This window comes from Rana temporaria, chromosome 9, assembly GCF_905171775.1.
Source record: "Rana temporaria chromosome 9, aRanTem1.1, whole genome shotgun sequence".
NCBI lineage: Eukaryota > Metazoa > Chordata > Amphibia > Anura > Ranidae > Rana > Rana temporaria.
Window position 1 is genome coordinate 121,770,356 of NC_053497.1, and position 12,708 is coordinate 121,783,063.

Genomic DNA, 12,708 nt, shown 5'->3' on the forward strand with positions numbered 1-12,708 from the left:
CTGCATAATATGAACCTGGAAGTGCTCAGCTCTCATTACTTCTGGGTTCAGAACTGTCAACCCCCCGGCTCCTCTGCCTGTCGAAAAAGATGCTAATGGAGTACAGTCTGTGCTTGATCAGCTTCAACAGAATGCAAAGGAGACATTAGTGTGTGTAATAGACCCCCGATGTCGTCTGAAGGCGGAATTAAACCAAAAGTGTAATGTATTGCAGCTTACTAATCATTAGATGTGGTGGCTGCATTACTTTTATTATTTTCCCCCTTCTGTATTCACCCGGTGATCTGACCAGTAACACACCTCCTATATTAGTGCGACACAACTCTGGATGAATGAGCACAGAGGTACTGCAGACAGCAGCATTGTGAGCCGGGTGGGGCAGGGAGCGAGGGGGTTAGTAAATGTATTAGCATATGTAAAGCGTTACTAAACCCAGGAACCTGCATTCACTATATCTGGTCTCCCACAGTACACAGAACATGGAAATGCAATCGTTTTAGTAATACATATAATATTTCCTCTTCAACAGCAGTATATATAGGGTTGCCACCTGTCCAGTATTCACCCGGACAGTTCAGGTTTTGAATCATGTGTCCGGGTATCAGACAGATTTGAAGAAAAGGTGGCAACCCTAAGTAGCTGCCTTGTGACTTCTATCGGTGTCTGGTTAGAGCTTGTAGGAGAAGTTTTCATTCTCCCCTGACTGTCCTATGAGGCTGCAGGACCTCTAACCCCTCTGTCTTTCCTTCTATTGGTTCAACTAGGGGCAGGCAACCTGGGGCCCTCCAGCTGTTGTGGAACTACATGAGGCATTGCAAGGCTGGCAGTTACAATTACTCTCAGAGCATGATGGGACTTGTAGTTCTGTAACAGCTGGAGGGCCCCGGGTTGCCTAGTACCCCTGATACTAGATGGACTTGTCTTTTTTCAACCAGACTAACTTTGCAACTATGAATGGACAGTGCTGATTGGCCCTGCCTGTGATGATCACATGCACCCTCCCAAGGAAACAAAAAAAAAAGTTTTAGCAGTACACACCAAACTGAGCATGTGCAGAGTGCCCCCAAGGCTCTGTTCTATCAGCAGCTGGATTGGGGACTGTGGAAGGAGGGGAGGATCAGAGAAGACAGGATCAAACAGCCTTTTTACACAATGTAGAGGATCAACCACTTAGGTTCAGGTATACAGACTGATTTTACTGTTGTGGGTTCAGTAGTACTTTAAAGTGGGGGTCCATCCTAACAAAAAAAAATTTGAAAAAAAAATTAAATTTATATTATTTGGTTTAATCCTCAAACCAAGATACAACGGCATCTGGGTTAGATCCGACAGGCATATGGCTTTGTACGCCTTCGGATCTTAGATGCAATAATTCGGCGTCCGCTGGGTGGAGTTTTCGTCGTTTTCCGCGTCGAGTATCCAAATTAGCTATTTCCGACGATCCACGAACGTACGTGCGGCCGTCGCATTCTCTTACGTCGTCTCTAGTCGGCTTTTTCTGGCGTATAGTTAAAGCTGGTGTTTTGCGGCGTATAGTTAGACTTGCCATGTTAAGTATGGCCGTCGTTTCCGCTTTTATTTTGAATGTTTTTATTTTTTTGCGTAAGTCGTCCGTGAATCGGGATGGACGTAATTCACGTCTGTGTTAACCACTTAAAGACCTCAGGTGTTTTTCAGATTTGGTGTTTGCAAGACTAAAACAGTTTTTTCTGCTAGAAAATTACTTAAAACCCCCAAACATTATATATTTTTTTTTTCTAACACCCTAGAGAATAAAATGGCGGTCATCGCAATACTTTTTGTCACACCGTATTTGCGCAGCAGTCTTACAAGCGCACTTTTTTTGGAAAAAATTCACTTTTTTAAATTAAAAAATAAGACAACAATAAATTTGGCCCAATTTTTTTATATATTGTGAAAGATAATGTTACGCCGAGTAAAATGATACCCAACATGTCACGCTTTAAAATTGCGCCCGCTCGTGGCATGGCGTCAAACTTTTACCCTTAAAAATCTAGATAGGCGACGTTTAAAAAATTCTATAAGTTGCATTTTTTGAGCTACAGAGTAGGTCTAGGGCTAGAATTATTGCTCTCACTCTAACGATCGCGGCGATACCTCACTTGTGTGATTTGAACACCGTTTTCATATGCGGGCGCTACTCGCGTATGCGTTCGCTTCTGCGCGCGAGCTCGTCAGGACGGGGCGCTTTAAAAAAAATTTTTTTTTGTTTTCTTATTTAATTTTATTGATTTTATTATTTTTTACACTAAAATATAAAAAAAAAAAAAAATGATCACTTTTATTCCTATTACAAGGAATGTAAACATCCCTTGTAATAGAAAAAAGCATGACAGGTCCTCTTAAATATGAGATCTGGGGTCAAAAAGACCTCAGATCTTATATTTAGGCTTAAATGCAAAAAAAAAAAAAAAAAAGGAAAATTTGTCATTTAAAAAAATGACAGAAAAAAAATTGTCTCTTTAAGAGGCTGGGCGGGACTGACGTTTTGACGTCACTTCCGCCTAGCAGAGCTATGAGGATGGGTGGGGGCCATCTTGCCCTCACTCAAGTCCTCACCGCTCAGGCTGCAGCATCCGATCTCCTCCGCCGCTACCAACGGCTACGGTAAGCGGCGGAGGGCGCGGAAAAGCGGCGGGAGGGGGGGGCCCCTCTCCCGCCACTGATAACGGCGATCTCGCGGCGAATCCGCCGCGGAGACCGCCGTTATCGTTTACACGGCCGCCCGCTGAAAACATGGATATCTCAGTTGTGGCAGCAGCTGCTGCCGTTACTGAGATATCCATGTTTAAAAAGAGGACGTACATATACAGTGGAGGGTCCTTAAGTGGTTAAAAAAAATGACGTCCTTGCGATGTCATTTAGCGCAATGCACGGCGGGAAATTTAGGGACGGCGCATGCACAGTTCATTCGGCGCGGGGACGCGCTTCATTTAAATGAAACACGCCCCCTAATCGCCGATTTGAATTACGCGCTGTTACGCCGCCAGAGATAGACTACGCCGCCGTAACTTATGGCGCAAAATCTTTAAGGATTCGAACTAAAGCCAGGTAAGGTACGGTGGCATATCGTATCTTTGATACGCTGCGCGGGTGCAGATCTCTGTGGATCTGCCCCTGTGACTCTACAATTCCCTTAGATCCGCCAACAACTATGTAGCGTAACTGCAGTGAAAGTACTGGTAGTGCTCAAAAGGATATACATTAAACTGACGTTTTAGGTACGGTAGGTCTTTATGGTTTTAGTAAATCTAAAGGAAATTGTACAGTCAGTTTGTAATGTATGTGGTGCAAAGGCCTGACCCATTGGTAAGACTGAATTAACCGTTGGGTGTTCATATTATACAGGAATGGTCAATATTAAGGCGATTGTTCAATCAAATTGTGATACGTTTTAAGACTTAAAGTGGAGTTCCACCCAAAAATGGAACGTCCACTTTTTGGGACCCCCTCCAGTGTCACATTTGGCACCTTTCAGGGGGAGGGAGAGCAGATACCTGTCTAATACAGGTATTTGCTCCCACTTCCTGGCATAGATCACCTCAGTGATCTACGCCACTTCCAGCGCCAACTCTGTCCCCCCTGCGCTGTCTTCTGGGAAACACACAGCTCCCAGAACACAGCGGGGACCAGTGAAGATGCGCAGCGCGACTCCCGCATGCGCAGTAAGGAACCCCGGAAGTGAAGCCGCAACGCTTCATTTCCTGATTCCCTCACCGAGGATGACGGCGGGGGCAGCCGAGAGCCGAGCGATTGTTCGGCTTCAGCTGCTGATTTTGCGGCAGCTGTATTTGTATTTTATTGTTTTTTTTTGTGGGACCTCCGCTTTAAGACTTACCCGCAGCAGGGTAATGTGGGGACCTTTCTGATTGTTAGTAATTATTTGATCTGCTATAGTTATTGGCAGATTGAAAAGAGATTGGCGCAATCAGATTGCAACATGTATGGCCAGCTGAAGATTTTCCAACACCTATGTCTATATGAGGATACATAAAGGGGTCAGGGCTCATGAAAAGACACCCATAACATTTTCAAGTAACGAAGGTGCTGTAAGAATTACATGAAACAAAAAGTATGGCGTTCCCCAGCAGCCGACACAGAGTGTTTGTTATCAGCCCGGTGGTCCGGCGGCAGGAGACCGGTCATACTCTACAGGGGCCATCCAGCCCGACACTGGACTGACATTTCTGCCCTGACAGGGAGAGAATACACGTGAATAACAACACACACAGCCAGCCCAGCCCTTTGTTACATTTGTAACAAAGTAAGAACAGAGATATAGGGCCAGATTCACAGCCAAGATACGACGGAGTATCTCAGATACTCCGTCGTATCTCTCAGAGTATCTATGCGACTGATTCATAGAATCAGTTACGCATAGATAGCCCTAAGATCCGACAGGTGTAATTGTTTTACACTGTCGGATCTTAGGATGCAGTACCGCGGCCGCCGCTGGGGGGGAGTTCGCGTCGTATTCCAGCGTCGGGTATGCAAATTAGCAGTTACGGCGATCCACGATGGATTTTCGCGTTCGGTACGTCGTCGCTAGTATAGTTTCCCGTCGCAATTTTAGGCGTTGTTTGACCTGCCCTAACTTTAGACAGCACACGTATGTGCTGTTTAAAGTATGGCCGTCTTTCCCGCGTCGAAATGTAAATTTTTTTTTGTCTTGCGTAAAACGTCCGGGAATACGAAAGTACGCGTCGCACGTCGTCGCCATTTGAAAAAATGACGTCACTTTGCGCAAAGCACGGCGGGAATTTCGAAACGGAGCATGCGCAGTAGGTCCGGCGCAGGAGTGCGCCTAATTTAAATGGCACACGCCCAGGTTTTCATTGCAAGTGCTTTGTGAATCAGGCACTTGCGATGAAAACTTGCGGCGGTGTAACGTATCTACGATACGTTACGCCGCCGCTAGTCTACGTGAATCTGGCCCTTAGATCCTAGCCTGAAGCCTCGTACACACGACCGAGGAACTCGACGAGCGAAACACATTGTTTTCCTCGTCAAGTTTCTTGTTAGGCTGTCGAGGAACTCGACAAGGCAAGTTTCTCCATTCCCGTCGAGGAATTTTCATCATCGAAAAATGTACACACGACCGTTTTCCTCTGCAAAAAAAAAATCCCAGCAAGTTTCTTGCTGGTTTTTGCTGAGAAACTCAGTCGTTTGTACGAGGCCTGATTGTGTAACTGGTTCTCTTTAAAGTGGAGTTCCACCCATAAATATAACATTACATCAGTAGTTTTAAAAAAATGTCATTAGTCCTTTACGAAATTTTTTTTTTTTATTTAGATGCCTTCAAAGTGTTGTTGCTAGGCAGAATAGTTAATCTTCCCTCTTCCTGCACCTAGGTGCTTAATGCTTCCTAACCTACACCGCACAGACTCCTGGGAATGTAGTGGGTGTAACTTTCCAGGAGTCTGTGCACTTCCCAGTCTCAAAGAATCATGTGACTTGGACAGCACAGGTGCTGAAACCTGATCTGACACTGCTTGTGCAGCACTGAGCATGTGCGAGATCTGCAAGGCTGAAATCCAGGAAGTCATACAGTCTGGCTTCATGATGCCCACACTTAAGATGGCCCCAGTCAATTTCTATTTTATAAAGTGTCTAAATGCTGTAACAACCTAACAAAACGGACTTTAGTTTACAGACTAACTTTACTAGAATACATTAAGCTTGTCTATTACAGGGGTATTTATATTTAAAAAGTGAAATTGTGGCCGGAACTCTGCTTTAAAGTGAAGCTGTCGTGAGAACAATACAAGGCCTGCCGTTGCCATATGAAAATGCTAGTTTCCTGGCTGGTATAATAACACACATGCTTGGGTATGTGAGAAACTGGTCAATAGTTATGGCTAGCCCTCTCTCATTCCCACGTAACTGGTGATTGATCAGGGATTGGGTTCTGAATTGTGGAAGGCGGGGGGGCATGGTGTCACATATTTTCCCTTACTAGGTTTTCTCTATTATTGAGCATCTGGCTCTTCAGGGTGAAGCAGAAAACCAGCTAGATGACAACACTAGCCTTCATATACTCCATCACATTCCTCCCCTGAGGGGATTCTGCTTAGAAACTGTCTGCAATGGCTGTGTGTGAATGTCTGGGAATTTTCATTGCTGCTATTAATTATGATGGAATTTTTTTCATCACAGGAGAGTGTTGGAGAACCGGGACAACATCTATGAGAAGATCAGCCAGTATTTGCAGCTGAAGAACGTCATTGAGAGGTTACAGGTAACATGCTGGTACCAGGTTCATGTGACAACACTGGGCCAATCAGTGCTGCGTTCCCTGCTCGCCATTTAGTTATAAGGGGGCTGAAAGCAAACCCTTGTTTACCCATTCAGGACAAAGCGACAGGATAGGTATATTCCCTGTTCAAAGCATATACTCATCTTTCCTTGACACCCCTGCAGCTCCACAGAATACCTGTAGATGTAGGAAATACACAATATTACCAAAAATATTGGGACGCCTGCCTTTACACACACATGAACATTAATGGCATCCCAGTCTTGTAGGTGGATTCAGATAGGTTTACGCCGGCGTATCAGTAGATACGGCGTCGTAACTCTGAATCTACGCCGTCGCAAATTTAAGCGTATTCTGGAAACCAGATACGCTTAAATTAGGCTAAGATACGAGCGGCGTAAGTCTCCTACGCCGTCGTATCTTAGGGTGCATATTTACGCTGGCCGCTAGGTGTCGCTTCCGTTGAGTTGGGCGTAGAATATGCAAATGACTAGATACGCCGATTTACGAACGTACGTGCGCCGTTTACGTTAGAGATACGCCGGCGTAAAGATAAAGCTGCTCCCTAGGTATGCAAGGTATGGACGTCGGAACAGGCCTATCTTTTTACGTCGTTTGCGTAAGTCGTATGCAAATCGGGCTTGACGTAATTTACGTTCACGTCGAAACGGCGTACTTTGGAGCAATGCACACTGGGATATGTCCACTGATGCCGCATCACCAGTCATTTACATAAAACACGCCCCCCTGTTCCACATTTGAATTAGGCGTGCTTAGGCCGGCCCATTTACGCTACGCCGCCGTAACTTAGGAGGCAAGTGCTTTGTGAATACAGCACTTGCCTCTCTAACTTACGGCGGCGTAGCGTATATGCCATACGCTACGCCTACCTAACGTTGCGCCCGCCTACGTGAATCTGGCTATTAGTCTGTAGGGTTCAATATTAAGTTGGCCCACCAACTTGGCCATAAGCTCCATTTCACATCTGCCACTGTCTACTTAGCTCCTTTGTTGTAAAAAAAAAAAAAACTGTTTAGGAAGTTACGTAACTTAAAGGGGTGTTCCAGTCATTTTTTATGTTTATTAAAAGTCAGCAGCTACAAAAAGTGTAGCTGCTGGCTTTTAATAAACATACACTCACCTGCTCCACGTTCCAGCGACGCTCCGGCCGGGGCTCCGCTCCTCTCCCCCCCTCTCCGGTCGGCGTCTTCATTCTAAGTGTGGGCACCCGGCTGTGACAGCTTTCGGCTTCACGGCCGGGCACCCACTGCGCATGCGCGAGCGTCACTGCGTATGCGCGAGCGGGGCTGCGCCATCTAATTGGACAGGCGGTCGCCTGGGACCTGTCACGTTTCCCAGGCGATCGCCTACAGGGAGGGGCTGCTGAAAGGCGAATAGTCCAATCGCCTTAGCAGCCCCTCGGCGGAAGGAGTAAGTGGGACAGGAAGTCCCACTCCTCCTGAAGCCCCCACTCCCCCCCCCAAAAAAATTACATGCCAAATGTGGCATGTAAGGGGGCGAGGAGTGGATTAAGGGTGGAACTCCGCTTTAAACTGCAATTTACACGCACACGGTAATAATTCAGACCAGTGCCTCTACCCCCTCTCTCTATACCCCTCTAGTTTCACTCACACAGAGCAAACCTAAAAAGCAAGCAGTGTCTCTTTAGCTAGGTAATAATGCTCTAAAAAGTGGTAAAATTTACCCCAAACCAGTAAAGTTTCCCCATAAAGCAAAACTCCACAAATGAAAATCTCTTTTGCTCTCCCTGTTCCTCTCCTCTCTGTCCTGTGCGCTGGTACTCCACATGTGTTTCGAATATGGCAGAGACCTGTGGCACCTTTGCGCACACATGGGGCATTTCTGCACATGTGCAAACAAACACCAAAAGGGCTCTCTGCTAGGTCTTGGTATAGAGCTGCACGATAAATCGTTAAGAATCGAAATCACAATCTTTTTCCCTTCCTGATCTTCAAAACAGCAAGTCACGATCTTTCTAACGACCCTTTCACACGTACGGATCCGTTCCTTTAACACCTGTATGCTCAGCTGTGATCGCTCCGTTGATCCCGCTGAGCCGGCAGATAACAGGGCGGTCCCTGCGTCGGATCTCCGCTCCACTCTATGGGGGGGATCAGATGAACACGGACCGTCTGTCCCTGTTCATCCGATCCGCAGATGGATGAAAAAATAGGATTTTCCTCCGTCTGTAGAAATGGACCATAGCGGAGACTGATGAGATCGGGTGTTCATCCGCTGACATGCGCAATCCCATAGGGATACATGTAAGTCTGGATTTCATCCGAAAACGGATGGATGAAAAACGGACATACAGTCTGCATGTGTGAAAGGGGCCTAACGAGTGCAGAGAGTTCTCACAGCTGGGAAAACAAAATTTAGGCAGCCTGCCAAGTTTTATTACAACAGTAGGAAACAAAGTATCTTTTCGTTCTTTTATCAAAGGAAAGAACTCTGGCATGTAGATGAAGGAAGTCTAACCATTTAAAGGCCAAACCTTTTCTGACATTTGTTGCCTACAAGTAAAAATCATTATTTTCTGCTAGAAAATTACTTAGAACACCCAAACATGATATATTTTTTTAGCAGAGACACTAGAGAATAAAATGGTGGTTGTTGCAATATTTTATGTCGCAGCGTTTTTTCAAATATTTTTTTTTTTTTAAAAATACACTTTAATAATTTCTTTGTATAATGTAAAAGAAGATGTTACACCGTGAGAATCGTGAGAGAATAGTGATCTTTATTCGAAGCAAAAAAATTGTGATTCTCATTTTAGCCAGAATCGTGCAGCTCTATCTTGGTATGACGTATCCGCACGTATGGGGAAATGGCTCATGCACGGAAGTGCTTCACAGGTACCAGATAATAAAAGATGGTGATGCCGAAGGGTGAGCGGAGGATAACAGTATCCCTGGGCAAAGCTCCTCTTTAACCACTTGTCGACCGCCACACGCAAATATACGTCGGCAGAATGGCACGGCAGGCAAAAGGACGTATATATGTGTCCCTTTTAAGAAGTGGCATTGTGGGCGCGCCGCAAGCTCCGTGACTCTGACCGAGGGTCCCGTGGAGTCGATGTCCGTGGGTTTACCTGCGATCGTGTCACGGTGAGGAAGAAGGGGGAAATGCTGATGTAACCAAGCATTTCCCCAGTCTGCATAGTGACAGGACAGTGAACACAGGTTCCTGTAATCGGAAGTGGTGATCACTGTCCTGTCATACACAGCCCATCCCCCCTACAGTTAGAAGAACTTACTAGGGCACACTTAACCCCTACAGCGCCACTTAGTGGATCACTGCCAGTGTAATTTTCACAGTGTAATCAGTGCATTTTTATAGCACTGATCGCTGTAAAAATGACAATGGTCGCAAAAATGTGTCAAAAGTGTCCGATGTGTCCGCCATAATGTAGCAGTCACGATAAAAATTGCTGATTGCCGCCATTACTAGTAAAAAAAAAAAATTATTAATAAAAATGCCATAAAATGATCCCATATTTTGTAGACGCTATAACTTTTGCACAAACTCGCTTATTGCGTTTTTTTTTACCAAAAATATGTAGAATACGTATCGGCCTAAACTGAGGAAAAAAACGTTTTTTTTATATATTTTTGGGGGATATTTATTATAGCAAAAAGTAAAAAATATAGATTTTTTTCAAAATTGTCACTCTATTTTTGTTCATAGCGCTAAAAATAATTGGGAGCCACGTCGCCGGACCGCGCAATTGTCAGTTAAAGCGACGCAGTGCCAAATCGCAAAAAGTGGCCTGGTCTTTGACCAAGCATAATGGTCCGGGGCTTAAGTGGTTAAAGTGGACCTAGAGTAAGAAACCTAACTTCACATGTACCAAACACTGAAATATCAAATCTGTAGACTTGTGATCATTTCTAATGTAGTAATTGACTTTTACCTATTTTTCTCATTACAGGAATTAGACTCTGGACCTTTAAAAACCCAGGTCGATTTGGGCTGTAACTTCTATGTAAATGCGGAAGTGTAGGTATTCTTTACTGTTGGGAATGTAAAGGACTTGTGTATGGGATGTGTAGAGTCATGGGAAGGCATCTGTGTTGCCATAGCATTTTGGTTAATAATAAGCTGGTTAAGAGTCATTATTTCTCTACTGAGTGCTTGTCTCTTCTAGCAAAGTTACTCAGGCAGGTTCCCGAGGTTCTCCAGGGGACCAGATGATCCTTTGGGGGCTCCTACATACAGTGCATCCGGAAATTATTCAATTTTTCCACATTTTATGTTACGACCTTATTCTAAAATGGGTTAAATTCATTATTTTCCTCAAAATTCTACATGCAATACCACATAATTACAACGTGAAAGAAGTTTGTCTGAAATCTTTTCAAATTTATTAGAAATTAAAAAAACAAAAAAATCACATGTACATAAAGTATTCACAGCCTTTTAGGTAGATTCACAAAGAGTTAGGCCGGCTTATCTACAGATAAGCCGACCTAACTCTGAATCTGAACCGACCTATGTTTAAGTGTATTCTCTAACAGAGATACACTTCAACATATCTAAGATAGGACGGCTTGCGCAGATTGCAATGTTTTGGCTTACCGCTAGGTGGCGCTTACATTGCGGCCGGCCTAGATTATGTAAATTAGAATTTACGACGATTCCCGAACGAACGGGAGCCCGCCGCAGTCGATTAACGTTGTTTCCGTACGCGATAGGCCGCCTAAAGTTATTCCACCTATGAGGTGGAATAACAATGTTAAGTATGCAAAAATATATGTGAAAGGTCTACAGCGCTACTATAGTGAAAAAATTAATTATATCAATTAATCAATAAATAAATGAAAAAGCAGCAATTATAACGGTGAACTAAACCAAGCAAAATATGTGAAAAAAGGATAATGCGCTAAATCAACTGATTAAATAAAGGTGTCAACACATCAAAATACTGGAGAAATAAGACAAATTGATACAAAGAATAAAGTTCCAAATTCTAAATATATATCGTCCCTTGTTGCTGTAATCCTGAAGGCAACTCAATAACACTTTGCCCGACCGCACACACACAGTGTGTGAGATATAACCAGCTTGATGGTGTGATGATCAGCCTGTCAGGTCAAAAAAGTGCTTTCCACCAGGTATTCACAAGTTTCAGATATGCAAAGAAAGGGAGACAGAGAAAAGACCGATAGTGTGATACCGTTAAATGAACCACTAACGTCTCACAACACTCAGAACATCACTCACGAATCCCCGGTAATAGATAGGCTTTAGCGTGTGTGCATGTAGGCTGCTCAGCTTGTCAGGCTCTTCATCCGGCACCTCCGTGCGTCCCGTCACTCAAGCTCCTCCCCCACGCGTATCGTCACTAGACACGTGACTTAATCATGGGTCAATGTGTGAGTGGGGCTTGCTAGGCTATAAATAGCCTGTCACACACTCGCAGCGGCGCGAACGGACCAATGGGGAGGCACCAATGACTACATCATTGCAGATACACCACCACATTTCAGCCGTTGTGGTTTATAAAATTGTATCTATTTAACAAATTTTAATGTGATACAAAATGAGACAAAATAACTTTTAAAACCGCTGTCTTAACAGTAACAAACAAAAAATGGTTTTATCTCAGGTTCTTATATGGGCAAATCCGTGCAGCTCAGACTCATCTGTTATGAGCACATACAGACAATACCCCGTGGTTTTCATGTAGTATTACTACCACATAAGCCAAAAATATATATATATATATATTGATAGTGTATAACCATATACAAATACACGTAAAAATAAAAATAAATACATATAAAAAATATATAAAAAATATAAAAAATATATATATATAAAATGCAAAGTAATCCACCATATACATGTTAAAATTGTTACATGTGGATCAAGCCATAAGCTGTCAATCACATATCCCAATCTGCACTTAAAATAGCATCATACGCTAGGATTGCATAACACTACAAGAGCACTATACCACTAGCCAACAAGTGAGTATACGCTCATAATAAAATAACAATAAGATAGCTGATAGGGAGATGTGAGAAATATACATATATATAAAATACTGTTAAAACTTATTAAAACCAGAAGTTTAAAAATCAGATATAAAACAGTTAAGATCAAAGTCGATATTTAAACCATTCGGAGAGAGAGATCCCATCTCATGGATCCATCTTGATTCTGCTTTACTTATCTCTCTCACCCTATGGCTTCCTCTCCAATGGGGACTATATTTTTGTATGCCCCAAAATTTCAAACCCTTTGGGTTCCCTTGATGACATAACTCAAAATGGCGGGAGACATTATGTTTCGGGTATGCCTTTAAAATATTCTGTACATGCTCTCTTAATCTTTTCCATAAGGGTCGTTTAGTGCGGCCTATGTATTGTAGGGAGCATGGACACTCCAGGACATACACAACACCC

General features: G+C 43.7%; 1 protein-coding gene across 1 annotated transcript in view; it reads left to right on the plus strand.

Moving 5' to 3' along the window:
* UXT (ubiquitously expressed prefoldin like chaperone) overlaps nucleotides 1-12,708 on the plus strand; it is a 32,950-nt gene that overhangs the window by 676 nt on the left and 19,566 nt on the right. Inside the window, exons 2-3 of the mRNA XM_040324364.1 lie at nucleotides 6,178-6,259; nucleotides 10,230-10,297. Coding sequence (XP_040180298.1) covers nucleotides 6,178-6,259; nucleotides 10,230-10,297 — 150 coding nt within the window. The remainder of the gene's footprint in view (nucleotides 1-6,177; nucleotides 6,260-10,229; nucleotides 10,298-12,708) is intronic.